General features: G+C 39.5%; 1 protein-coding gene across 6 annotated transcripts; it reads left to right on the top strand.

The window, feature by feature from the left end:
* Positions 1–1974: 1974 nt before the first annotated feature.
* ZNF793 (zinc finger protein 793) lies at positions 1975–27967 on the top strand. Of its 6 annotated transcripts, none has more exons than XM_026010334.2 (7): positions 1975–2421; positions 3620–3761; positions 11695–11806; positions 16306–16366; positions 22317–22443; positions 22987–23082; positions 24801–27967. In XM_026010334.2, exons 4-7 carry the CDS (start codon positions 16352–16354, stop codon positions 25751–25753), a joined length of 1191 nt encoding a protein of 396 aa, XP_025866119.1. In that variant the 5' UTR covers positions 1975–2421; positions 3620–3761; positions 11695–11806; positions 16306–16351; the 3' UTR covers positions 25754–27967. The 6 variants fall into 6 exon arrangements, with proteins under 6 accessions (XP_025866119.1, XP_025866114.1, XP_025866118.1 ...); XM_026010330.2 differs by having other exon boundaries at positions 2041–2421; positions 22314–22443; XM_026010329.2 differs by lacking the exon at positions 11695–11806 and having other exon boundaries at positions 22314–22443.

Raw genomic sequence — 27967 nt, 5'->3', positions numbered from 1 at the left:
CATCCTTGTCTCAGGTCAGTGATGTGGGAAGCAGGCAAAAGAAAAATTATTACATTTCCTCACTACTTACAGCATATTGACAGGTCCTTGAAACAAGGCAGAATGACATTCCTCTAGGAACTCAGCTGCCTCAATGTTGATACTTTGCTAAGGGCAAAAGACAATCTTAGCCCAAAGCCCAGGCCCTGTAGGTCTACTTTAACATAAAAATTCCTTTGGAAACTTCTTTTATCTCTACCCCCTCAAGATATACGTTGGTCATCCCCAAGCATATGACCCACCGATATACATCTGAAGGATCTCATGACTCAGGTTTTATTAGATGGTAATTAAATTACCTTTTCCTAACAATACCCATCCCCCTCAATGTCCTGGAAATCTTGCTTCCAAAATTCCTTAGAGACTTACACTGTCCCTAATCCCTTCCCAACGTGAAAGTATATAATGGGCTGTTCCTCATGACCCCAGTACAGCTCTTTCTGCCCAAGGATCCTGTTCTTTAATAAAATCACCTTTGTGCACCAAATACTAAGAATTCTTTTTTGGGCATTGGCTTCGAACCCTAACATCCTTCCTACATCAGTCAGCATCTGGGGCAAGCCACTCTTAGAAAGAAAACCACAGGCTTAAAATGGTGTTACTTATCCAAGCCACCAAGCTAAGGCTTAATAATACCAAACCTAACTGTACTTTTTTTTTTCTTTCTAATTGTAGTTTCAACCTCTCCTAGAAATATAAGTCTTAACCACGCAGTCAGGAATTTTCTGATTATCACCAATGAGGTAAACTGTTCCTTGGGGCCCCTCCATCCCCCAAAATGAGATTTTGTAGTTAAGTTAAGGATTAGGTCATCAGGGACCATAGTAAGAAATGACAACAAATAAACTAAACTATCCTAAAATAAACTATCTTGTTTCTTCCAGAATGTGTTTTTTTCAGCTTCAGGAGTCCTTGACAACTGCCCTATTCCTGGAAGCCCACCGAAATTACTCAACTAAGCAGATGTCTGGGACCAAAGAAAATCACAAATGTTCCTGGAAAATTGCAGAGTTAAGCAAACCTCTGTTAAGTCATGTTTGAATGATTACCAAGGTTTTACTAAAGTCCTGTGACCACTTCCTAATTGCAAGAAAAAAACAACCGAAAGGTTGCCAGCTAGCAGTATGAATTGGTCCTGTAATTTGTGTTAGAAATAGAACTTTGTGGACTGTCTCCTTACTAGCTTCAAGCAGTAAAAACCATTTGCTCAAACCAAAAGACTTGGCTGATCTTTTGGCTGATGCACCTCCAGCAAGGAGCCCTTTGTGTTCAGTAAAAAAACTTGGTGACCTATATGGGTCAGTTACCCTACCTAGTAAGACCCCTGCTCTTCCACCTAAGAGAAGGTGACCTTGGAACAATCTTTTGCTAATAACCTCCTTGCCATTCCCCCTTCTTATAAAAACCTTCCATTTTGTACAACTTCGAGGAGGCTTGCTAGGTGAGATGCTGCCTGATTCACCGATCATTTAATAAAGCCAAGTGGATGTTCAAATTTACCCGGTTGAATTCTAGTTTGTAACACTACTTAAGATAAACTCCCTGTACACCTGGCCCAGCATTAACACAGGACAGGGAATTATGTCTCTCTTAATTTTTTAAAAATTTCATGTTGAAGCTCTCAAATCAGCAGCAACAACATAGAGTTCTAAAATTCTTATTTATTACGAATATTTGAAAGTTTAAAAAAAAAAATGTCCCTGCTTTCAACCTTTTCTTTCAGTAACAGCTAATAACTTCGTACTCGCCGTTTCCCATGGCTTCCTCTCTGGGGTTCTCGCCCCGTCTCTGGCGGTCTCAGGTTCCCCAGCTCTCCAACTCCTACAACTGTCCCAGGAAAAGTTTCACCTAGCTTTGGGGAGCTCCTCCTATGAGGGGGGCTCCACCCACAGTACGTAAGAAACTGTATAAACGGACGTGGCCATCTTAACCTCAGCGCTTGCGCTGCTGGAGACAAAGGAAGCTCAGGTTGGAGGTTAGGGCACCTACGTATTGGTCACAGGAGGTTTGGGCTTCTGAGGAGCTAAAAGTAGCGGGGAAGTCAGTGTTTAAGGACCCAGGAGTGCGTGCTCCTCCCAGCCCTAAGGTAGCTTAACCCGCTGGTCTAACAAAGGGCCTCTTCACCGCTGTACGGCCCCGATTTAAACATGGCCTCTCCCATCAAGCTGTCAGGAGGGCGCAGCCATCATACCTACCGGTAAAGTTCAGAAACCCAGAATCCTGTTCGTTGGAAGGTTGCCAGGTGGCGGCCGACAACCTCAAAGTCGTGACTGAGTCTGCGCACTGGCCAGTTGGGATGGGAAGAGATTATACTGCGGCGAGGCGCCGTAGTCCGGCGATCAATTTCGGGTTATGGGCGCGGATCCAGGAAAAATGGGAAAGGTCAGTGTGAGAAACAGTCAAAATTAAAGACCTCTGTAGGATAGTGATCGGACGACTACGGTGGCCCAACTGGGTCAGTCATGGGTGCCCGTAAGGGTCAGAGACGAGGGTGCTGAAGGGGTTAAGTGATTGGATGTGGGAGCCTCGTTGGGGGTCTGTGGTGGGTGGTAGGGGTTTGCGGGAGTCAGTGGCAGTTTCTGTGAAGATGGATTGGGAGTATTTGGAAATCAATAAATGAGAGTTCTCGATTTCTTGATTGGCAGAGTGAGTGGTGATCAGTTTATAGTGGTCTTCAGGGGTCTTGGTGCCAAGTGAGGGGCTTCAAAAACCCTGATAATGAACAGCATTAGAGCTCAATGTTTGGAAGCCTGAGAGGGTCAGTGATTGGAGTTCTAAATTCTTTTCGGGTACCTGAAAGTGATGATTGTGGAAACTTTGAGGTTAAGTGACGAGGGGGGTTAATGGGGACCAATATTGAGAGAAATGCTTTAGGCCATCAGTGATTGAGACTTCTTTTAGATCATGGATGGGAGGAATCTGACGGTATTAGTGGTTGGACTTGTACATCAAGGGATGGAGAACACACAGATCAATGGGGGTCAGTGATTGGGACTGTCAGTAATTGTGGGGGGAGATGGGTCTGTGGGGGTCAGCGATCGATACTCATTCACTCATTGGGATGTCATTGGAGATCACTATGGGTTCCTGATCAGGAATCTGTGTAATTCACTGTTGGACAATCTGAACAGATCAGTGAGCTTTGTAGTCACTGGCTAGTGGTTTCTGACGGTCATGTTTGGTCATACAGGGGTATCAGTACTACAAGAACATTTGTTGTAGATTGGGGTACCATATACATCTGGGATTAGAAGCTTAATGGGTGTTGAGAAGGATTGTGAAATTTAGAGGTTGGGGATGGGAGAGTTAAGGATTTGAGGCTGTGACCCTGTATAATCGGAGCACACTTCATCCTTGTGACACATTCCAGCTGATGAACAGTCTAGTCCCTCCACAAAAGCCCAGATTAAAACTCTTTGAAACCTCCTTCACTTTTTTTTTTTATTTTTCCCCACACTAATGAAAGTGCTTTGAAAGGACCAAGTGTTCAACTTATCTGGAGTACTGTATTATTAAAAATGTGGTTCCTATTGCTTTTGCCAAGGATTTAGTACGTACTTCTTTTAATGTTTCCTTTAAGGCCCTTTCTGGCAACAGTAATGATGTATCCATCTGTGACAACATCCCATGAGTGAGTCTGGTTTCTGGAAATCTATTCTAACTCCATGGCAGCTGGGATGGATGTGACTTTGCTTGTGGTTAGAAAACAAAGAATTTACTGAGTAAGTATCTAAACTGATTTTGTAAAATATTTGGCCAAAGGAACAAACTTTGAGGGTGTTTGGAAAATATTTTTATCTAGGCTTAACTTAAAAATAATGTTCTCAGGGCACCTGGGTGGCTCAATAGTTGAGTGTCTGCCTTTGGCTCAGGTCGTGATCCCAGTGTCCTGGGATAGAATCCCGTACCAGGTTCCCCACAGGGCACCTGCTTCTCCCTCTGCCTTTATCTCTGCCTCTCTCTGTGTGTGTCTCATGAATAAATAAATAAAATCTTTAAAAAAAAATGTTCTCAAAAATAATAATAATAAAAAGTAAAAAAGATGTTCTCACCACACACATACAAAAAGTAATTATGTGAGGTGATGGAAGTGTTAACTAACTGTCTTGTAATTATTTTGAAATATATGTGTGTATCAAATCATGGTATTGTACACCTTAAACTTACACAATATTATATGTCACATACCTCAAAATGGGGAAAAAATAAAAATAAATAAATTATGTAAGGAAAAGAAACTGGATCTGGAAGTTACTGTGTTCTAAGAATCTTTTTGCCTTGTTTGTAGTTTTTAGGGGTGACATTTTTGACCTTGAATCTGTTCTTTGTAATGTCCTGATAAAATAATTCAATAAAGGGATCCCTGGGTGGCGCAGCGGTTTGGCGCCTGCCTTTGGCCCAGGGCGCGATCCTGGAGACCCGGGATCGAATCCCACGTCGGGCTCCTGGTGCGTGGAGCCTGCTTCTCCCTCTGCCTGTGTCTCTGCCTCTCTCTCTCTCTCTCTCTCTGTATGACTATCAAAAATAAATAATTAAAAAAAAAAAAAAAAGAAAATTAAAAAAAAAATAATTCAATAAAGATAAAACCACAAAAACAAAACTTAAAGCTACTTTTAGTAACTGCTCTTCACTGAAATTAAAGTCAAACTAATGGTAATTAAGATGAGCTGAGACAAGATAACAAAACAAATAAGATTTTGACCATTAGCTTAATGAAAGGGTGAAATGCCAAAGCAATATTTTGGCATTATATTTGATCCTTATGTAGTCCTCAGACAAAGCACAGTAACTATAACATCTTCTGAAACAAAAGAAGTTGAAAGGTAAGGCAAAGTAAGTATCTTTCAGAAGCCATACACATCAAGCTTTAGTTTTTAGAGCAGATAGTCTCTGTTTTCAGCTACACGTAATCAAAGACAGGTAGTTGCTTTGATACAGAAATGAGCTTGAGATAAGGAGTTAGGAGTTAAGGGTATTTTCTTTTCTTGTGGCTGTTTCCCTTCATCACCTACTGTGTGTTCAGTGCCAGATTTGGGAGCAAATAATTTTTCTCTTTAAAATGTTTAGCAAAAAAATAAAAAAATAAAAAGAAAAAAAAATAATAAAAAAAAAAATAAAAAAAAAAATAAAATGTTTAGCAAGGGGATCCCTGGGTGGCGCAGCGGTTTGGCGCCTGCCTTTAGCCCAGGGCGCGATCCTGGAGACCCGGGATCGAATCCCACGTCGGGCTCCCGGTGCATGGAGCCTGCTTCTCCCTCTACCTGTGTCTCTGCCTCTCTCTCTCTCTCTCTGTGTGACTATCATAAATAATAAATAAAAAAAAATTAAAAAAAAATTAAATGTTTAGCAAAAAAAAAAATAAAATAAAATAAAATACAATAAAATAAAATTTTTAGCAAACCTTTTATGGAGATATAAGATATGTACAGAGAGATACATAAATATGCAGCTCAAGAACTTGTCACAAAGGGAACATCCATGGGTAATGTATTTAGATCAGAAAACAGGACATTGTAGTACCCTGAAAGCCTTCATGATATGCCTTCCCTGTCACTTCCCTGTCATTCTCCCAGCTTCTAACATCACTGATAAATTTTGCCTGTTTCTTTTTCTTTTTTTTTTTTTTTTTAAATTTTGCCTGTTTCTGGACTCTAAAAGGAACATTCGTACTGGGGGGGGGGGAGGGGGGTAGGAAGAGGGAGGCACTATGTGGCTGTATGTGAAAAGTTTAAGTTTGAATCCAGATTATTTCATTTTATTTGTGCAACAAACATTTTTCAGATCATTAAATATTCTTTTTTAAAAATTGAGGTATAACATACAGTCAAGTATGCTTACCTTAAGGGTACAGCTCAGTGAATTTCTACATTGTGGAAAATCATGAAAATACAACTAAGATCAAGATCAAGGTATACATCATCTCTAGCACCCTGAAGCCTTCTTTATCAATCAGAACCCATTGCCACCTCTAGATCTAATATAATGGACTAATTTTGTCTAGTGTTGAACTTGAGTTAAATGGAGTCATAGAAATGATCTGAGAGCAAAACATTCATACCATGGGGAAGTTTTTTCTGAAACTTCCCCAAAGCCAAGCACTAGAACAGAATTCTGACCTATAGCCCTGGCTTGGCCATTTGAGATCTCCTGTTTTCTGCTAGTCCCTCTAGAAGTCAGAAACATGCACTGTGAAATGGACCCTGTGGGTTTGGCGTGGACTTGGAATAAGGGTCCTGTTAAGGAAGTTAACAAGTTGAGGATGGCTCTTTTCTGTAGATATTTGGAGGGATTGAGATATTTGTAGATATCTCAGAGCCCCCTGGTCAAAATCTCTCATTAGCTTTTTGGAGACTTACCGTTGGCTGCAGAGACCTGAATACGGTCTTGCTTACCTTTCCAAACATAAGGGATTTTTGTTTTGTTTTTGTTTGTAAGTAATTTCAGACTTAGAAAAGTTACAAGAATAGTACAAAAATTCCTATTACACCCTTTACCCAGATTCTGCAATAGTTAACACTTTCCTATACGTGCAAATAATTTTATTTTCTTGCTATATATATGTGGGTTTTTTATTTTTTGGTTCCATTTGATACTCGCAGATAGGATGGTCCTTTAACCCTATGTATATTTCCTTATATGACCACAATATAATTATCAGAAGCAGGGAAGTTAACATTGCACATAATCCACAGACTTTACTTAGGTTTTTCCAGTTGCCCCAATAATGTCCTTTATAGCAATTATTTTTTCTGGTTCAGGGTTCAAATTCATGATTACATGTTGCATTTAGTTGTCTTGTCTCTTTAGACTCTGTTAAATTTGGAATATTTTTTCAGTCATTTTTTTCTTCTCGACATTTTGAGAAGTATAGGCCAATTTTTTTTAAAAGATTTATTTATTTGAAAAAAAAATTAAAAAAAATAAAAGATTTATTTATTTGAGAGAGAGAAAGTAAGCATAACACAAGCACAAGCAGGGGAAGCAGCAGAAGGAGGAGGAGAAGCAGACTCCCTGCTGAGCAGAGAGTCTGACTTGGAAATCAGTGCCACAACCCTGGGATTCTGACCTGAGCAGAAGGTAGATGCTTAACTGAGCTACCCAGGTGCCCCTAGGCTAATTTTTTTAATAGGATGTTCTTCAATTTAAGTTTTTCTGATTTTTCTTCATGATTAGGATCATGAAGAAAATACCACAAAAGTGATGTTGTGTTCTCAATGTGCCGTGTTCAGGAGATGCTTGATATTGGTTTCTCACATTGCTTGTAGTGTTAACTTTGATCATTTGGTTAAGGTATGTCCACTAGGGTCCTCCCCTTTGAAATTATGTTGTTTGGTATCTTAGGGAGAAGTGTTTTGAGACCAGGTAAGTAACCTCAAATTTTCATTCACGAGCATTAGTATCTATTAATGATTCTTGCTCAAATTAATTACTATTATGATTGCCAAATGATTCTAATTCTACTTACATCATTCCTTCTACATTTATCAGTTGAAACTTTCCCTAATCTTCTAAGAATTTATCAGTAAAATATAATGGTGTGGCCTAGTTACATATAAAATAGAAATTATACATCTGAAATTTACAAAGCTGGTTAAAATGTTGAGTTCGACCATGAGCCAGAGCTCAAACCTTCTAAATCTCAAAGAAAACATCTTGGGAGATTGACTAGTCATAGAAAAAGAGTTGTCAGATCATGTGATAACCCACACAGACAGGAAACCTCTAGAGTCCTACTCTGGTTCAGGTGGATTTCTGTAGTGCTCTCACAATGAGAGATTGGGAGCTAGAGAAGGAAGAGAAATGAACTGTCAGAAATATGGTAGGATTGTCAAAACCTGATGAAATGATCTATATGTGTTAGAAAATCTAAAACATAAATGGTTTCATTTTCTGTGACTGTAAATCTTACTTTTTAAAAAAAAAAAATCAAGATGGAAGAGGTCAGATGAGATAATGTGGGATAGTGTCTTCAACTGAGTTATACCAAACTGTGGATAGTTTTCTGTGGTTTTGCTTTGTGTCTTAATTAAACATTTAATCAAAGAAGTTAGAAAATGTATGTGAGAAGTGTAAGGAATCAATAAATATAAAAGGGGAAATTAATGAGTTAAAGAAAAAAGGGGAAACTGATAAATCTAATTTTAAAAAATTAATAATATAGATAAATCATAGCAAACTTTACCAAGTCAGAAGGAAATGAACACATACACACACAGGAATTCAAAAAGAATAACCATATCATTAAAAAGTATCTTGGTAAAACTTTACATTAATATATTTGAAAGCTAGGATGCAGAGCATGATTTTCTAGGAATATATGGCTGTACAAAACTCCCATACAAAGAGAAGGAAAACTAAAAGATCAATAGCTGGGATCCCTGGGTGGCGCAGCCGTTTGGCGCCTGCCTTTGGCGGAGGGCGCGATCCTGGAGACCTGGGATCGAATCCCACATCGGGCTCCCGGTGCATGGAGCCTGCTTCTCCCTCTGCCTATGTCTCTGCCTCTCTCTCTCTCTGTGACTATCATAAAAAAAAAAAAATTAAAAAAAAAAAGATCAATAGCTGTGAAAGTTTGAAATACTCAAAAAGATTCCTGCACACCACTTCCTGCCATCCTACTTCTCTTCTCAAAAAAAAAAAAAAAAAAAAAAGCCAATAACTCAACTATCAGACTTTGATGGTTCAACTGGCAATTTCTTATAGAGCCTTCAAGTGACTTCCAAGTAACATATAATTCTTCAAATAGTTAAACTCTCCCAGGGAATTTATGAAGAAGGAAAGCATGACCACCTTTTTTTATAAAGCCATCATTGTTGCATTGGTTACAAAAAATGGAAAAAATCCTGGACCAACTTTGTGACTATATATGTAAAAGCCTAAAAAAATAGAATAAGTTAATAATGCATTCAAATAATAATGCATTCTGACTACAAAGGAAATTCATCCTAAAGATGTAAAGTAAATTCGGTATTAAAGAATTTGTTAGGGGCACCTGGGTGGCTCGGTTGGTTGAGCGTCTGCTTTTGCCTCAGGTTGTAATCCCGGGACCCTGGGACCGGGACCCTGGGATCGAAACCTGCAATGGGGCTCACTGCTCCAGGAAGGAGCCTGATTCTCCCTCTGCCTGCCACTTTCCCTTTTTGTGTGTGCTCTCTCGCTCTCTGTCTCTGTTATATAAATAAATAAAATCTCTAAAAAATAATAAATTTATTAATGAATTTTAGCATATTAGTAAGTCACAGGAAAAACATCATATAGTTATGCCATAGATGATTTTAAAAAGTGATAAAGTTCAGCATTTGTTTTGGATTTTAAAAAAATCATAAAACAGGGGATCCCTGGGTGGCTCAGCAGTTTAGCACCTGCCTTTGGCCCGGGGCGCGATCCTGTAGTCCCGGGATCGAGTCCCACGTCGGGCTCCGGCATGGAGCCTGCTTCTCCCTCCTCCTGTGTCTCTGCCTCTCTCTCTCTCTTTCTATGTCTATCATAAATAAATAAATAAATCTTTAAAAAAAATAATAAAACAATACTGTGTTCATACGTTTTAAACACAATAAGAACTCCTTTACCTCAAAAAAAAAAAAAAAAAAAAAAAAGAACTCCTTTACCTCAAATCAAAAGTCAGTATCATACTTAATGACAGAATACAAAGCACTCTCATTCAAGTGAGCAGCCTATTGTGTCCTACTAAGAGTTTACCTTCTAGAGTACTAGTGAGTACAGTAATCAGTGAGGTGAGAGGTATAACATATTTAGAAAAGAGAAGAATAAAGCATTAAGTATTTGGAGATGAAGTAATTACATATCTCCCCCCAACTGCTTGGCCAGAGCTCAAGAAGATTAATTCCAAAATTATTGTAGATATTAAGAAAGTTCAGTAAGGTGGTTTTAAAATGAATATAGGAAAATAGATTGATGACTTTTCAATTTCAGTTAGTAATTATGGGGATGACAACATGCCATTTAGAATAGCAACCCAAAACATAGTTGGCTGCCTAGTAATAAATATAAAAAGAGAATTAGAGTACCTACATGAAGCAAAGTATAAAAATGTCTTGGAATGTAAAAGAAGTCTTGACTAAATGGAGAAGTCTTGATCTTGGATCGAAAGGCTTGATATTTTTCAAATTTTGAAACATTTCCTTAAAAGAATAGACCAGTTTATTGCCGTGTCAAGCAAAATCTAAGAAGGGTTTTCTTTTTTAGTTAACAAAATAATTCTGCATTTCATACTGAAGATGAAACATTTGAGAATAGCCAGGTATATTTCTGAAGAATAAGTAATGTGGAGCAGCGTGCCAGACAAAGTTTTAAAACATGTTAGAGCTTCAGGAAATAAAGGCTATGACCCAAGAAGAAGAGCCAATTGAGGGAAAAGCCACTGAGTTCACTATTGTGAATGGGAAGGAGAGATCTATGATCTGTCTGGTTTTAAATTTATGCCTGAGAGCATCCAAATGATGGTGAGTATGTAGTAAAATAATACTTTTGAGGGACTGGTGATACAGATGTGTGAGAATCTGTAGTTAAGAAGAAGTGGTAGCCCTTCGGATAATTGCTATGCTTCTGTACGGAGACCAACTACATGTTGGTACCACTTACCAATATTTACTTTTCTTCTTCCACCAGGTTCTCCCCAGAGTTGCTCAATGTGGGGAGGACTTGGGGCTGAGGGAGGAAGGGAACCTTGTTTTTCACATTTCTTTCCTTAGAGCTCATGACACCGTGACTTTGTTTGCTGTACTAGGCCGTGTGTAGATGGGGCCCTCTAGTAGAAAAATAATCTGCTCTTTAATGAAAAAAGAAAAATTACTAAACAATTTTACCTCATTTTTGAAGGAAGTTGAAAAAAAAGTCTCCTTAATTTTATCATGTGCACCCAATAACTGTTTTTTGCCTTTCTTTATTTTAGTCTGTGTGATACTATGATTTATAAGAAGAAATGCATATTACTTCTTATAAATACCAAGTACATATTTGGTATTCAATCCATTTCTGGCATAGATCTCCTGAAACCCTTGGAATTTCCTAAGTGATAAGAGGGATAAAGGGGTTAATTAATAATTCAGCCCCTTGGGATCCCTGGGTGGCGCAGCGGTTTAGCGCCTGTCTTTGGCCCAGGGCGCGATCCTGGAGACCCGGGATCGAATCCCACATCGGGCTCCCGGTGCATGGAGCCTGCTTCTCCCTCTGCCTGTGTCTCTGCCTCTCTCTCTCTCTCTCTCTCTCTCTCTCACTGTGTGCCTATCATAAATAAATAAAAATTAAAAAAAAAAAAATTCAGCCCCTTTCAACCTTACCTGAGTATGTATTCAGTGAGGTAATTCATAGAAAGCCTCTGCAGATGGGCTTTTTAATTTTATTTTTTATCATTTCATTCTTGTTTTCACAGATAAGGAAACTGAGCACCAGGGAGATAAACTGTTTGGCCTAGATTCCCCTAATTTGGTTAGAGGAATTGTTTGGTTCAAACTTCTGAGTGATTTTGAGGCTCACAGTCTTTTCAGAAGATCCCCTACTCCAAACCCAGAGCAAGCCATCACTCAGCTCTGTTTTCCTACACAGTGCTCTGCAGGCTTCTTCCTCTTGGGCCTCAGAGAGTACCTGGGAAGGGACTGTTGGATGACTCTTACCATGGGGTCTGTTTATTTTCAGGTTACTTGAGTCCCCTGTACACCTGTGTGGGTCCCACCATCTCGTTGACAGCAGGGCTTCACAGGACCTTGGTCAAGTCTACAGAAGGCCCTGCCTGGGGCTATAGCTGAGGGTGAGTTATGGTTGAGAGATGGAGCTGTGAGGAACTAGCAGGCCAGGTTGAAGACCCTCTGGATTCGGAGAGGGGAACTTGGGACAAGAATCTCTTGGGAAGGAGGAAGCTAAGTTCAGAGACCTCTTGCCAGAGCAGAGACTCCTAAGTAACAGGAAATAGCATCATTCCTCAGCCAGAAGCTGAACAAGACTCAATTTGGTGTTGCTCCTTCCAGGGACCCTCCATGGTGGGGGAGAGTTTGGTCCCAATATTTAGAGAGACAGAAGTGAAGAGGGAAGCAGGGAAGGACAAGTGAGATAGGCTTGCTTTCTCAAGGGAAGGAGACATTGGTCCAACAGAGTACATTCTGCCATCTTGTAGCATGGGATGTAGCCAGCCCACTCCCTTACTCTTACTGGTACTTTCCAGACTCTAAGTTGCTCCCTTGTCATTTTTGCCACCTCACCTGGCCTCTGAGAATATGAGGAGTTCACCCCATCCTCACCAAGGGGCAGAAAAGTCCTTGGATTCTCTGAGCAATGGTGGCAGCAGACCTACTATAGCCATAGATTTTTTTTAAAATTAAACTTTATTTGGAAAATTTGCAGGGATATTACTGTCAGCTTTTATATATCCTTCATTTACATTCACCCAGATAAGTGCTTACATGTTCATGCTGTCTCTGTATATGTATATTATGTCATATTATAAATGTTATTTTTATCCTTTTTTTCTCAAGTATTTGAGAATAAGTTATAGACTTATTCTATACTTCGGTGGGCATTTCCTAAGAACAAGAACATTTTCCTATATATATTGTGCAGTTTTAAAAACCAGGCAGTTAACACACTGATTTAATACCATTACCTAATCCACAGTCCCTATTCAGATGTGAACCAATAATATCATTTCATAGCAACATTTCCTTTTTCATTCCAGAATCCAATTCAGGATCACAGGCTACCTTTAGTTGACATATCCATTTGGTCTCCTTTAATGGGAATCAGTTCCTCAGTTTTTGTCCTTCATGAAGTCAACATTTGTGAAGAGTATAGGCCACTTATTTTGTGTTACTGTCACTCAACATGATTTTGTCTGATGTTTCTTCATGATTTTCATCCACTGATGCTGCCATCTCATTTAAAGGTGAAGGAAGTGACTCTCCCAGGCCACAAACCTAGATGGTCACAGAGCCAGGGCCAGAACACAGGCTTCCAGCCACACATTCGCTAGCACATTTGCCACACCACCACTCAGCTGGCGTCTTGCAGCCATAAAGACCAGGCTGAGGTTGAGTAGCTAAAGTCCAGGAGGATGAGGGAGGGAGTGTACTCTTTTAGAGAACTGAATGGTTATCCAAAGCTGGATTAACTGCCCCAGCCTGCTGGGCCCCAGACCTTTCCTGCCAGCTCAGTGCCTGATGGACAGTTCAGTTCTCTCAGAGAACCCTCTCCCCCTTGTAAAGCCTTCCTGTGGCTTCCCTCATGATGAAAAAAGGCAGTAGAACAGTAATTTGTAAATAATGAATTGTGTGTGTGTGTGCGTTTCAGTTATAGATTAGAATCAGAAACATTCTACCACCCAAATCAAAGCACTAATAACATTTTATTGTATTTCATGCTGAAAGCTTTTCTACACATAGATTTTTTTTAAATAATGGGATTGTGGGGAGTTGTTTTTAACTTGAGATGTAATGTGCATAGAGAACAGTGTGTAGCTTAATAATTGTTCCATATGTGCATGCTCACGTAGCCACCACCTAGATTGTAATAGAGAACATTTACAGCACTCTGAAGCCTTCCCCTACCCCTCCCATGCAATGCCTAGTCACAGCTATCACATAGGTTAGGGTGGCCTGTTTCTGACTTTCATATACATGAAATTCAAACAGTAGATCATACTTTTTTTAAACTACTTTTTTGACTTACTGGTATAGCTTGATTTATATATTATTTAAACAGAGTATTTTACCTAACATTCAAGGAAATCACTTTTTAAATTTCTTCTATAGAAGAGACAGGAATCTAAGTAGTTAATCTTAACTTAAGACAAATTCGTTATTATATCATGTGAACAGGATGTTCCTGGAAATGTTCCATATCCTGATGGCGTGGGGTTTATGTGGGCGAATGAATACATTTGTCAAAACTCATTGAAGTATACAATTAAACTGGATTCATTTATTATATGTAAATTATACCTCGATAAAGAAAAAAATATTCTTAAAGGCATAATAAGCTCACTGCTCAGTCCTGATAGCTAAATGCCTATTTTACACTAACTTTGCTGTATGAGCCATGCTTTCTGACCTATACAATATTTCAAAGCATTTTGATGGTGGATATTTATTGTTCACTGAGAAAAGTAAATTATTAACTCATTTAGTACTAGTGTTAAGAATTTTTCCATATGTGTATCCTCATGTACCGACCACCCAGATCATGACGGAGAATATTTCCAGCACTTTAGAATCATTTCCTTTTTCAAAAGATGATTTGTAAAAAACAAAATCAAACAAAAGATGATTTGTCAGTAGATTAGTGAGAAAAGGCTTCTGTAAAACAAAGCTAGAAGAATGTATTCATTTTGAAAGAGTTTTTTCCCCTTGAATCTGGTGTCTTCTGTTAATCACTAAACTAACTGGAAACTTTTGATAGGGCCATTTTTCCAAAATGGTTGAACCAAATTACAATCCCAGGAGCCATGCATGAGAGCCTTTGTAGTTCCTAAGTGTGGATTTTTAATTCCACGCTATAGATTAATGGCAGAGTATTTTCAGAACTCTTTATTAGGTTTCTCACTTCTGTGGTCGGGAAACCTAAACATTCTTTATTAATAATGTTTTGTATCAATTTAGTTCAACATTTCCTAATGTATGGATGTTTTGGAAATTGAAAGCCTCCATGTTCTAGTAGTCTGATTTAATTACAGTGCCAGTTAATTTAAGAGAAAAAAGTTAATATTGTGATTTTTGATTTTCACTGCAAATTCACAGCTTTTATAGACTAAAAGTTTGTGAACAACATGTGCATTCATATGGAATTACTGGACCATGAAATATTGATGTTTAGCTTTGGTAGATATGGCCAGTTTGCTCTTACCACTCCTCCTGGCATGGTTGGAACCTTGAGGCTGGCTCCTCCCCCCCTTTGCCAAGACCCATCACTAAAGAAGTGTCTTAGTTTTCTGGCACTCAGGATTACAGAGGTGCTTCTTGTGTTCTTTGCCCCAGATGTGGACTCAGCTGTTTTCCAAGGAGCTCTAGTTCCTTTTTAGGGAAATCAGTGAAAGAGATCAGAATCTGGGCACTAGCTGATTTTTTGTGAAACAGCTACAAAAGATTCAGGTTTTAAAATCATGAGTTATCCCATTGATGATTTTTCCGTTAAACATTCAAGTACATCATAAAATATTTACACTCTTAAACTATGATATGCTCTTTTCAATTTAAGCCATGTAGTTATCTCTTTAAACATCTTAAAAATAACTGTTGTTTGTTCTCATCTGTTGAAAATTATTATTATTATTTTTTTAAAGATTTTATTTATCCATTCATGAAAGACATAGAGAGAGAGGCAGAGACACAGGCAGAGAGAGAAGCAGACTCCATGCAGGGAGCGCGATGCGGGACTCGATCCCGGGACCCCAGGATCACACCTTGGGCCGAAGGCAGGTGCTAAACCTCTGAGCCACCCAGGGATTCCCCTTAACAACACTTAATAATATGTTGGATGAATAACAAGGTGTACCCTTTCAGTAATCATTTGTACCACAATGTAAATAACTGTTAGTTTTACTAATGTTATGTGGTTATTTTATTTTGCTTTGAGTTCTTTGTAGTAAGTTACAAAAGCCCTTTTTCAGTATATACTTTTCTTTTAAATGATAATATAATTTATTAGAAAAGCATCCCAAATATAGGATTTCATCAGCACTGATAGGTGAACATGTACAACTTTAAAAGTAAACAAAGAGGCAAATCCCAAGCATTTTGCCTTCAAGAGAAAATGTATTGTTCTTCAGGGGTGATCCCTCTCAGAGCATGAATGTGGATCCATTTTTCTGGGGCCAGTTATTTGTTTTAAGGATTTTGTTTGTTTGCTTTTTAAAGATTGTATTTATTTCTTCATAAGAGACACAGAAAGAGAGAGGCAGAGACATAGGGAGAGGGAGAAGCAGGCTCCATGGAGGGAGCCCAATGTAGGACTCGATCCCAGTATTCCAGGATCATGCCCTGGGCTGAAGGCAGACGCGGTTAACCGCTGAACCACCCAGGAATCCCAAGGATTTTGTTTTTTAAATAAATTTTCACTTCTTACTCAGCAGCTTTTACTTCTTCGGAGGTTTGTTTTATGCATCCATCTTCTGAATTGAATGGCACCATTTTTTTTTCTTCTATCACAGTGATTTAAAGGATAGGTTTTTGTACAAGATTTATGTAGAGACTTTGCAAGTTCTGAGATGGGCCTGGTCCCTCACAACTCTGTTCTCTCTTTCTCCATCTTCCTCCCCCCCAGTCTCTGTCTTCACAGGACTCAAATCTTTTTCCAAGAACAGCAGAAAATGATTGAGTACCAGGTAAGTGTGACGTAAAGTAGCCAAAGTTCCCTTCTTGGGAAAGTGTTCTAGAAAAAATATGTGCATTCAAGCATATATACTTTATCGCAGGCTGGGTTCTCAGAAAACAGACTTGGGGATGGAGATTTGCACACATGCAGTTTACTAGGAAGACCTATAAGGAGTGAAGGAAGCAGGATTAGGCAGAGGGCGTTAAACAGAGGCACGAGCTGACTTTACCACATGCTTTAGAGCTGGGATGGCTCTTGCCATTTTCCTGAATAGAGGAAGGAGACTTTTATATTCTGAAATCAACCAGTCATTGGTTGTAGGCTGCCCCATGGAGGGGACATAAGCTTGATGGGTAGCAGCCTTTGACCCAGGGCTCTTTGCAAAAGGTCTCAAGCCTGCAGTAGCCAGTCTTCTCCTAGTAGCTGGGAGATATACCTCAGTTCCTCAGGGGGATTTGGGTGGAACACCACATCTTCTATCTACACGTAGATACAATGGCAAGACCTTTGTTATACATACTAATCTACCCTTTTTTTTCTTCAATTAAAGTATCCTAGAGATTGTACATGTTAGTACTTGGAACCACACCATTTTTTTTTTAACAAGGTACATAACGCTCCATCACACACATGGAATATGACTGATTTAACCAGTCCTTCATTTTATAACATTCAGGTAATTTCCAAATTTGATATTACAAGGAATGATGCAAGGAACCTTCTTTGTTGGAATACAGATGTACAAAACAGTCCAACAAGAGTCATTAATTGTGGTCTTCCTGGTAGCCCAGCAAAAAAGCCCATGATTTGCATTGGCCATAGGATAGAAGCATGCTGTTATTTCTAAGAGAAAACTAGCTTTTCAAGGCAGTTTCTAAAGACATTTCCCAGAGGGGTCTTCTTATGGCTGTAGTTAAGGAACACTGCTGCTAACCATGTGGTCCCAGGACATGGGCTTCTCCTGGGAGCTTGTTAGACATACAGAATGTCTAGACCTAGACCCGGGACCTGCTCGAATCAGGTTATTTGAGGGTGGAGCCTGGAGATCTGTGTTGAACAAGCTCTCTGTGGTCCTTATGCTCTTGTAAGTGTGAGAAGCACTAGCAAAGAGGACAGAAATCTAAACAATAATGAACAAATGCAGAAGAATGTTTTCTACTGTGGTTCAGCTCTTCCCTTGGAGTTGAGTGTTAGCCCCACAGAACTCCTGGGTTTTGAAGTGACCAAAAGCATCATGACTTAGCTTCCCAATGATGAGATAGTGTTTTCATCTGTATGAGAGTTACAGGAAGTTCCAACTTCTCTATGCTTTGCAGCCCATATGTGTAATGGAATAAAATGCTAAGTTAGAAGAAGGTGAAAACACAAATGTTATTTATTTTCGAAGGGAGCAGCAGACAAAAAGCTTCCTCCATTTGTATGGAAGTCCTGATTTTGATCCAGGGTATCTGTGTCCTTGAGCTAGACTGAGGAACAGAAGAGCTGTCTATTATTTAAATTACTATCATTCCCTTAACTATCTTTATTAGTTTGGCAGCAAACTGAACATCTTATTCCCTACCAAGTCTCAGTGTGAAGTGTTCCCAATTCCCCTTACCTTCCTCACATCTTAAGATGATGGAGGGCCCTGTGTCTTGATGAGACTCCCCCTTAGCCCCTGGGTTCTTGTATTTCCACCTCTTTGGAGCCCTCCCTCCAGCAAGGACATCTCTTTCTGGAGACCCATCCTCTCCCCTTTCCCAGATCTCTTCCCTTGTCCCTACAACCATTCTCAGTGCCTCCAGCGCTAGAAACCGTCACCACTTCCAAACCACAAAGTCCTTTCCTTTCTCCCCTAGCCTCCTTCATCTCCTGTAGTGACTTCTGATCTTCATGATTCCATATCCTGTTTCTTACTCTTTGTTTTTTTTTTTTTTTTTTAAAGATTTTATTTATTCATTCATGAGAGACACAGAGAGGAGAGAGGCAGAGACACAGGCAGAGGGAGAGGCAAGCTCCATGCAGGGAGCCTGACGCAGGACTCGATCCTGGGACTCCAGGATCACACCCTGGGCCGAAGGCAGGGGCTAAACCGCTGAGCCACCCAGGGATCCCCTTCTTACTTTTTCTTGAGTCTAACATCTTCTCTCCCCACTTTACTAAGACTGTTCTGGCCAACATCCCAGGTGACTTTGCTGAGGCTGAAATAAGAAGATGCTTTTTGATTGTTCTGCTAAGTTAGACTGTACCTTTCACCCCTTCTTCTGTGTTCAATGCAACAGCATATACTGGGTAGGAGCACAGACTTAGAACTAGACTACTGAGTTTGAATTCCAGTCCTTACCATCTGTATGACCTTGCACAAGTCTTGGGACTTCTTTGTGCCCCAGTTTCCCATCTCAGGAGATGGTACCATCCCACTGGGCAAGCCAGAAGCCTGAGATTTGTCCTTGACTTCTCCCCATCTTCCCCCCTCATACTCAGTCACTAAGTCATGCTAATTTTACAACCTTAATGTTTCTTCGATCTCTTTCCTCTTCATCCCTGTGTTTGGTGAAAATGGCATGGCCTTTTGGGTACCAAATTACATCTCTTCTATTTTGTTATGTTCTATCACATCCAATCCCATCCCATCCCATCCCACTCCAATTAGCTCTATTTGGGAAATACCTACACAGAGCCCGTCAACTGAGCCAGGCCACATGCTCTGTAATAAAAGCCTGATTGTTGCTCTCCACTATCATGGTATGTTATTCTGGCATCAGAGAGTATATCTGGTTGGTATCTCCTATACATGATCTTTGTATGGGTTTTAGGGTCTCATGTGCCAGCATCTGTGGCTTTACTCTGGTTTGGGTCCTGCTTTCAGGTACATCTGCTTAGGCCACTGTTCAGGTGCCACTGAAAGACCCCACATTTTTCAAAGAGATGTACCAGCCTCCCCTGAGGTTGACCTGATGCCTGTGACCCAAAGCCCCCACCAGAAATCACATTACTAGACTATCTCATGTGGCCCAAGGCTCCTAGGTAGACAAAGACAGACATATCAAGCAGAACATTCCAGGGGCTTAGAGAAAAACTCTCAGGAGCTGAGTGTAAAGATGAGACCTCTCTTTGGGCAAGGTTCAATTCTTTACAGTCACTTGAAGATCTATCGTAGGTACTGTTTCCTCTACTCATAGGAATAGGGGAGTTTTTTCCTCTATACCAAGTAATTCTCCAATTCTCTAATTCTTTGTGGACACCAACTGAGTGTCCTACAACTTAGTTCAACTTGGAGTTAGCACAAACCCTATGAATTAGGGACTCAGTCTCACAAGACTGTTTCCCCCTTCAGATACTAATTGTAAATCCCAGATTGTCACCTGGACTTCTAACTTCTAGATATAAATTGGGGGTTCCTATGACCCCCTCTTCAGTTCTGAAAATTTACTATAATCACTCACAGAACTCTGGGAGACACTTTTCTCACTAGTACAGGTTTATTATAAAGGATACAAATGAAAAGCCGGATGACAAGGTACAGAATGGTCCTGAGCACATGAACTTCTGTGTGGAGTTTAGGGTGTGCATCTCCCCAGATGTATCCACCAACCTGGAAGCTCTTGAGTGTTTTCATGAGATTTCTTTCTTTATTTTTTAAAGGTTCACAGAAGGGGATCCCTGGGTGGCACAGCGGTTTGGCGCCTGCCTTTGGCCCAAGGCGCAGTCCTGGAGACCCGGGATCAAGTCCCACGTTGGGCTCCCGGTGCATGGAGCCTGCTTCTCCCTCTGCCTGTGTCTCTGCCTCTCTCTCTCTCTCTCTCTCTCTGTGTGACTATCATAAATAAAATAAAAAAATTTAAAAAAAATAAAGGTTCACAGAACTTCCTTCAATTTATTGTTTTTTAAGATACTTATTTATTTATTTATTCATGAGAGACAGGGAGAGAGAGAGAGAGGCAGAGGCACAGAGGGAGAAGTAGGCTCCACGCAAGGAGTCTGATGTGGCACTGGATCCTGGGATTCTGGGATCACGCCCTGAGCCAAAGGCAGATGCCCAACCGCTGAGCCACCAAGGAGCCCCTCATGAGATTTTCATTATTTAGGCATTGTTGATTGAATCATTGATTGGTAATTATTCAATCTCTGGTACCGCCCACCCACCCCATTGGCTGGGTGGTAGGGAAGGATGCTGGAAGTTCCAACCCTCTAATCACATTGGTTAGTTTCTCTGATGACCAGACCCCTCCTTGTCATTAGCATAAATTCTTATTTTGTTGACTGGGGCTTGTTAGGAATAACAAAAGACACTCCTATTACCACTATTACAAAGTTACAAGGGTTTAAGAAGCTCTGTTCCAGGAACCAGGATGGAAGGCAAAATGTATATTTCATATTTCTTAATGTATCACAGGCATCCTCTCAGGTTAGTACCTGTGGGTCCTTCTCTGGATCTCTAGCTATCTATTAGTGTCCATTGGGGCTCTGGCCTGGGCACTTTGCTCATCCTGCCTCCCTGCAGAGAAATCCCACACTGACAATGTTAGCTACCACTTCTCTGCTGGTGGTTCCCAGAGCTTTAGCTCCCTTCCTGATCTTGCTCTTGATACAAGACTCATATGTCCATCCTGCTGCCTGCTAAGTGTCTCCACCCATGTGTCCCTACATGTCTAACAACACCTCCTCTTTGCTTCTGCTGTTTGGTTCTTATGTCTGATTTACCACCACCATCACCCAGTTGGCTTTGAGAGAGTTGGGTGTTACTGTTACCCCTCTTTTACTCCCCACAACCAGTTAAAGTGCAGATTCTGCTCTTCTTTACAGTGATCCTTTGCTGTCTCACTGTTACTGTCTCACCTGTGAACACGGTCTTCCACCTGCTATTATTCCACCGTGTTATTATACTCTACCTCTCCCCAGGTTACCCACCACATTTCTCTCTGTATCCATTCACTTTCAATTATGTGTGAGTTTTGTATCTCTTACAGGCGTTGCTTTTTTATCCAGCCTAACAATCTCTGCCTTTTGGAGTGTTCAGTCATAGATTAACTTATGTTATAATTTACTGTCATTTAATATGAATATAATTATTGGTATGGTTGGACTTCTATATATCTTTTTAGTATTTGGTTTTCTGTTTGTCCCATGTGCTTTTGTTCCTTTATTTTTTCTCTTATGTGTGTGTTTGTGTGGATTAAATGAATATTTTTGGAATTCATTTACTTCAGTACACCTCTGCACCATGATTTTAGTGGTTACTCTAGGGATACAATATCTGTCCTTAACTCTTCAGTCTGCTTAGAATTACCACTGTACCACTTGACATGGAGTGCAAGAAACTCACCACGTGCCTCATAGAATGTGCTTTCTATACATACCTTCTCCTGATTTTCCATTGTCTTAAAATCCATCATCTCATCACTCTCATCAGTCCCCTGTATACTCCTGTTACTGAGAGCCTCGCAGCCCGTAAAGTCACTGTTCTCCATTCCCGTGTTCATGCTACTCCCTCTGCAAGGATTACAGCCTATCCATCTTTCTATAGAGAAGACTCAGCTCCAATATCCCCCAGCTCTGACGCCTTGCTAGACCTTGAAACATTTAATGGACCATTTACACTTCTACATGCTGTAACCTAAATGTCCTGCCACCATAGCTCTTATACTTTCAGCTGGATGGCTTTACATATTGCTTTCTTGCCAGGCTGTGAGAGCTTGAGTTAGGAACCATCCATGACTATGTCTCCAGCAACCCTCACTAGGGTACACAGAACAAGTCTTCTTTAATTAATATATGTTGACTCAAAGTATATATGACAGTGGGTTCCAATGTGATTGTTATTTTTCCTACCATATAAAGCCCAAAGCCAGGAATGTAAGAGGCATTCTAGATAGATAAATGATCATGATAAACTCTGACCTAGGAGCATAAACACTCTATACCATCCACCTCTGGCTGCATTTTTCCCATGTGACTTAATGTCATTTCGTCTTCAGCAGAGACCTGTATCATTCAAAGATGTGGTAGTGGGCTTCACTCAAGAGGAGTGGCACAGGCTGAATCCTGCCCAGAGGGCGCTGTACCGGGATGTGATGTTGGAGACCTACAGCAACCTTGTCTCAGTGGGTAAGAACAGCTCCGCCACACAATCTAGATTATGGTTGAATAATCCTTCCTTTTCAGTTGCTAAAATTAACTGAGGTACCTAGAGCATTTGTAGTACCCAAATACTTCCTACGTGCCAGACACTATTTCAGCCACTTTTAAAATATTAACTTATTTGAATTCTCCTAAAAGCCTTACAAGGTAGGTACTATTGGTACCACTATTTTACACATTTGGAAACAGAGACACATTTTGGAATTCATTGTGAAGGTGAAGATAGGTGAAGTAACTTGCCCAGTGTCACTCACCTAAATCCTGAGTAGGATTTGAACCCCAGCAGTCTGGCTGCATAGTCCACATTCCTAACTCTTACACTGTGCTGCCTCAGTGAGTTTGGCTTGAGGTTCAGTGGTCCTGAATTACTAATTCCTTTTGGGTTCTGGATGAGGTGTGTGTACAGTCTTCTCCCAAGTACAATGTCTGTTGTGCAGCCTTTAATGCTGCCTGAGTGGCCCTGAAGACCAAGGAGCTCAGCCCAAGGCCTGGATCATTTCCCTGGAACAGGTTATGAAGGCACTAAACCATATGTGATCCTCAAGCTGGAGCAGGAAGAAGCACCATGGATTTGTGAGGCAGCATGCTCAGGCTGCCACTGTCAGGGTGAGTATAAATGTAGCAAAAGAGGCACTTTCAGAGGCTAGCACCTTTTGGATTTAATTCAGAGTCCAGTTCTCAAAAGCCTTAGAGCTTTGCAGGCAACTGGAGACATTTCTCGGAGAGCTTTAGCTTTCTTGATGACCCTTCAAAATCCATGCACCCCACCTCCTTATCCAGATGTTCCTTCTCCTTCTCATCTCACCTCTCCTGTGTTCTTGTTCCATTGCCCTTTCTCTAGAATCTTTGGCCTCTCTTAAAGTTATCAGTAAACCTTCTCTTTCACATTCAGGCATTCTTACAAATAAGTTTCTGTCGTTCTCCCACTCCTGTTGGTTCCTTCCTATCTCCTGTTCTCACAGTTTCCAAGTAAAATGCCCTAGACCTGCCTGCCATACCCACACTTTCACTTCCCATTCTTTCCTTAATCCCTTAGTTATCCCTAAGTCCTTTAGTTTCCTTAAGTCCAAGAGGAGGAAGTACTGAATTTAAGGTAACCTGGGCAGGAAAGCAGATGACTAAACTTGGCCCATCTTAACCACATTCATTTAACATTCAGAATAATTTCCTCTCCCATCAGCTCTGTAAAATATCCCAACAATACTCATGGTACTCCAAGTGTTGGTAACCTACTCTTAAGGATGCCCATGAACTTCTACTTTTCCACAAGTCATGGACTTAGCAAGAAGAATCATTGCTATCTCTTCCCACATCTATTTGTGCCACTTATGCTCCATGTTGTAATCACATAATTGAATTAAAGATGAACCCCAAAGACATTCAAGTCATTTTCCTGCTTCTCCCCAAAATGATGTCTCTGAAATTACCACCATTCACCTTCCATCCACTTTGGTTGTAATAGTAGTAGCAGCAAAGCACTAGAATTATTGGTGAACACTCAGTCTGTGCTCACTCTATGCCAGATTTGTTCTCAACCATTTACAAATATCCTTTTATTCAGTCCTTACAACACCTGTGAGATATCCAGCCTTTGTTACCCCATATACAAATGAAACAATCACAGAAATGTTAGGAAACTTATCTAAGAACATATAGCAAACTAAGGGACCGGACAGAGATTTGAGCCCATGTGGTCTGGTTTCAGAACAAGTACTCTTAACCATCACACTCTGGTGCCATGGGGTGTATTTTGTTTCAATAAACTGTGCTCATCAGCCTTGATGAAATCATTGTAACCTGGCTGTCAGCTACCTTTTTCCTCTTTTAAGAGACACACATTGAATAGCAAGGTGTTATATGACACCTCAGTAACAGGATTGACAAACCACAGACTCTAGTTTGGCCACCTGATTTTGTGAATAAAGTTCTGTTGGAACACAGCTGTGTCCTTAGTGTCCTTATATTTACATACTATGTACCCCAAATACAGTGGAAATGTTGAGTAATTTGGACTGAGACCAAATGGCCTACAAAGCCTAAAATTTATTCTCTGGCCCTTTAAGAACATGTTTGCTAACTACGACTCTACAATATCCAATCTTCCTCAGAATTACTTCTTTGTATACACTCTGACATATTCCATTTCATTTGTGCCAGTGTTGTGAATCTTCTCTACTTGTACAATACCTTTCCTTGCATTTAGTTATGGTTCATGCTTTCTTTTCATATACTGTGCATCATTTAAATTCTTAGGGTGTTTCTCTAGTAATTTTATTCTAGATCATAATAATAGAATAAAGAAAGGTTTGCTGTATTCTCTCCAGAAAACATCTGTCAAGTTAATGTCCAGAGGAAAAGACAAGACATGATTTTGAAACAAGGTGCATTCATCAGCAAGAAAACATTGCCCAAGGAAAGAAGCCATGAAAACAGTAAGTTTGGGAAAATATCAACTCTGAGCACTAATCTTTTTCCATCCATTCAGAACCCCAGTAACTGGGACCCCTGTGGAAAGAGTGTGAACCATAATTTAGACTTGATTAGTTTTAAGAGACACTATTCAAAAAAACAAAGTGAGTGCTGTGGATGTGGGAAATTGTTACAGCATACAAACCATGATAGAAGACCTAATGGAGAAAGACTCTGGGAATGCAGTCATTGCGAGAAAGCTTTCAGCCACAGCCCAGCACTTATGTATAAACCAGCAGTAACCAATTCTCTTGTATACAAACGTAAGAGGGTTCCACCTACAGAGAAACCCCATGTCTGTAGTGAGTGTGGGAAAGCATTTTGCTACAAGTCTGAATTCATTAGGCATCAGAGAAGTCACACTGGGGAGAAGCCATATGGATGCACTGACTGTGGGAAAGCCTTTTCACATAAGTCAACTCTCATTAAACATCAGCGAATTCACACTGGGGTAAGACCCTTTGAATGTTTTTTTTGTGGGAAAGCCTTCACTCAGAAGTCACACCGCAGAGAACATCAAAGAACGCATACTGGAGAGAGACCCTTTGTGTGCAGTGAATGTGGGAAATCATTTGGTGAGAAGTCATACCTCAATGTACATCGAAAAATACACACAGGAGAAAGACCATATCGTTGTAGAGAATGTGGAAAATCCTTTAGCCAAAAGTCATGCCTCAATAAACATTGGAGAACTCATACAGGAGAAAAACCTTATGGATGCAGTGAATGTGGCAAAGCTTTTTACCAGAAGCCAAACCTTAGTAGACATCAGAAAATTCATGCCAGAAAGAATGCCTATAGGAATTAAAACCTAATAATTGTGAGAAAGCCTTAAGCAAGGTATCCTATTTAATTATATGTGGAGGTGTTCATTTTTAGGAGAAATCTCATTGATTTAATGAATTTAATGAACTTTTAAAAGAATTAAAAGTGTTCATTTTTAGGAGAAATCTCATTGATTTAATGAATTTGGGCAAGATGTTTTACCATGAGGGAAGTCGTGTTCTAATTGTGATAGAAAATTTTATACAAAGATTATAGAAAATACTTTATAAAACATAAACATCACTTATGGTCACTTTGGCTTATGAAGTTCAGAAATATGTTAATGGGATGACAACAGCATATAAAATATATTGAAGAGAATTGGTATATTATGGTATATTCCACAGTTAGCCACATAATAAGCATTATTTATATTTTGGGAGTGTAAATGTGAATTTAATGTAAATTGTGAATAACAAACACCTGTGTCACATACTATGTAGAATGCCACTCATCAAACTTTTCTACTCTAAATATCACCATTGTCTTTCAGTGTCTTAACGATATAAAAAATAATGATAATAACATCTGTTAATATTGAAAAGCCAAAGCTAAAGAATAGTTTCACAGCCTAATATTGGATGAGCAAAATACTATAAACTTGATTACTCAGCACAGCCATTATTTGACAAAAAGTAGTGTGGCCCTGGTATTGTGCATATTTTCTAATTTCTTTTTTTTTCTTCTATTTTCTTAGTCTTGCTTAACATGCCTTGTAACAAATGAGTAGGAGAGACACTGTTTACATGAGTCTTATAATTCAGAAATGTTTCATGCAGAGACCAAAGAAGGAAAATTTTTCTTTTTGCAAACTAGTTCAGCAACATCCATTTTTCTTCCCTATCAGTTTCCCTGTGAATGCCCTGGGCACAAAAACATAAGTTGTTTCATCTTTCCAATCTTTGAAAAAAGTATGCTTCCTTGAGCTGCCATGTCATCCAAATAAAACAAATGGCCACATTGTTCAAGATGTGCCTCCCTATAAGAATGCCTGATCAAGAATAAGAAAGGAAGCAATCACATGAGCATTGGGTATTGTTTGTAAGTGATGAATCACTAAATTCTATATCTGAAACTAATATTACACTGTTTGTTAACTAACTGGAATTTAAATAAAAACTTGGAAAAAAAGTAACATAATCACAGATAAAGATGTAATTAAAAGAATGATAAAAGATACAGCTCTAGAAGAACATGCTTTTAAAAGAGGAAATAAATGTTTTTCTAGCAAAATGTAAGTTAGAAAAGTTGCAATAAGAAGTAGAAATTTGGGGCACAGTGGCTCAGTGGTTGAGCGTCTGCCTTTGGCTCAGGGCATGATCTTGGGGTCCCAGGATCAAGTCCCACATCGGGCCCCCCACGGGGACTCCCTCTGCCTATGTCCCTGCCTCTCTCTGTGTGTATCTCATGAATAAATAAATAAAATATATATATTTTAAAGTAGTAACTTAATAGAACAATTACCATTGAGTTTGGAAAAGTGATTAAAGATGTAGGATTGAAAATACTCCAGTCCCAGATGATTTTGTAATTAGTTTCATCTAACTTTTTTCATAGGCTTCATGCTCAGCATGGAGTCCAACATGGAGCTTGAATTCATGACCCCGAGATTGAGACCTCAGCTGAGATCTAGAAACTCTTAAAGAGTGGTACCAGTGCTACTTGAAAAATTAGAGCCCATAGACTATGTTCCTCAATTTATTTTATGAAGTCAGAATAAGTTTTAACACCAAACCCAAATAAAAATAGTGGAAAAAAGAAAACCCCAAACCAGTTTTATTCATGAATTTAGAAACAAAAATTAAAATAATAGCAAATGTAATTCAGCAGGATGTTTAAAGAATGATATATTATAATGACCAAGTAAGAATTATTGCAAGAATACAGAGCCAATCCAATAATAGGAAATACATCAATAAAATGAACAGTTTGAAAGAGAAAATTGCCATCAGTAGATGCTGAAATGGTATTTAATTAAATTTTGCAATCATTTCCAATCATCAAATATATAGTATAAACCTAATAAAAAATATATAGTAACCACTTAAGAGTATCTTTACCAAAATTCTATAGCATTTATTATGTTAAAACTTTTTTGAAGATCAAGAATTTAGTAGTATTAGAGATAAGGGTGTTTACTACTATTTTTTACTAAATATTGTCTTGGAGTTTTCAATGAAAGCAATAGAAAATAAAA

This window comes from Vulpes vulpes, chromosome 1 (assembly GCF_048418805.1).
Source record: "Vulpes vulpes isolate BD-2025 chromosome 1, VulVul3, whole genome shotgun sequence".
NCBI classification, from domain to species: domain Eukaryota; kingdom Metazoa; phylum Chordata; class Mammalia; order Carnivora; family Canidae; genus Vulpes; species Vulpes vulpes.
The sequence above is the reverse complement of the archived record's forward strand: the minus strand, read 5'-3'. Positions and strand labels throughout refer to the sequence as shown.

Coding starts and splice junctions, on each gene's coding strand:
- ZNF793 (XM_026010329.2), top strand. Junction 22,444..22,986: donor CAGCAACCTTGTCTCAGTGG/GTAAGAACAGCT, acceptor TCCCTGGAACAG/GTTATGAAGGCACTAAACCA. Junction 23,083..24,800: donor CTCAGGCTGCCACTGTCAGG/GTGAGTATAAAT, acceptor TATTCTCTCCAG/AAAACATCTGTCAAGTTAAT.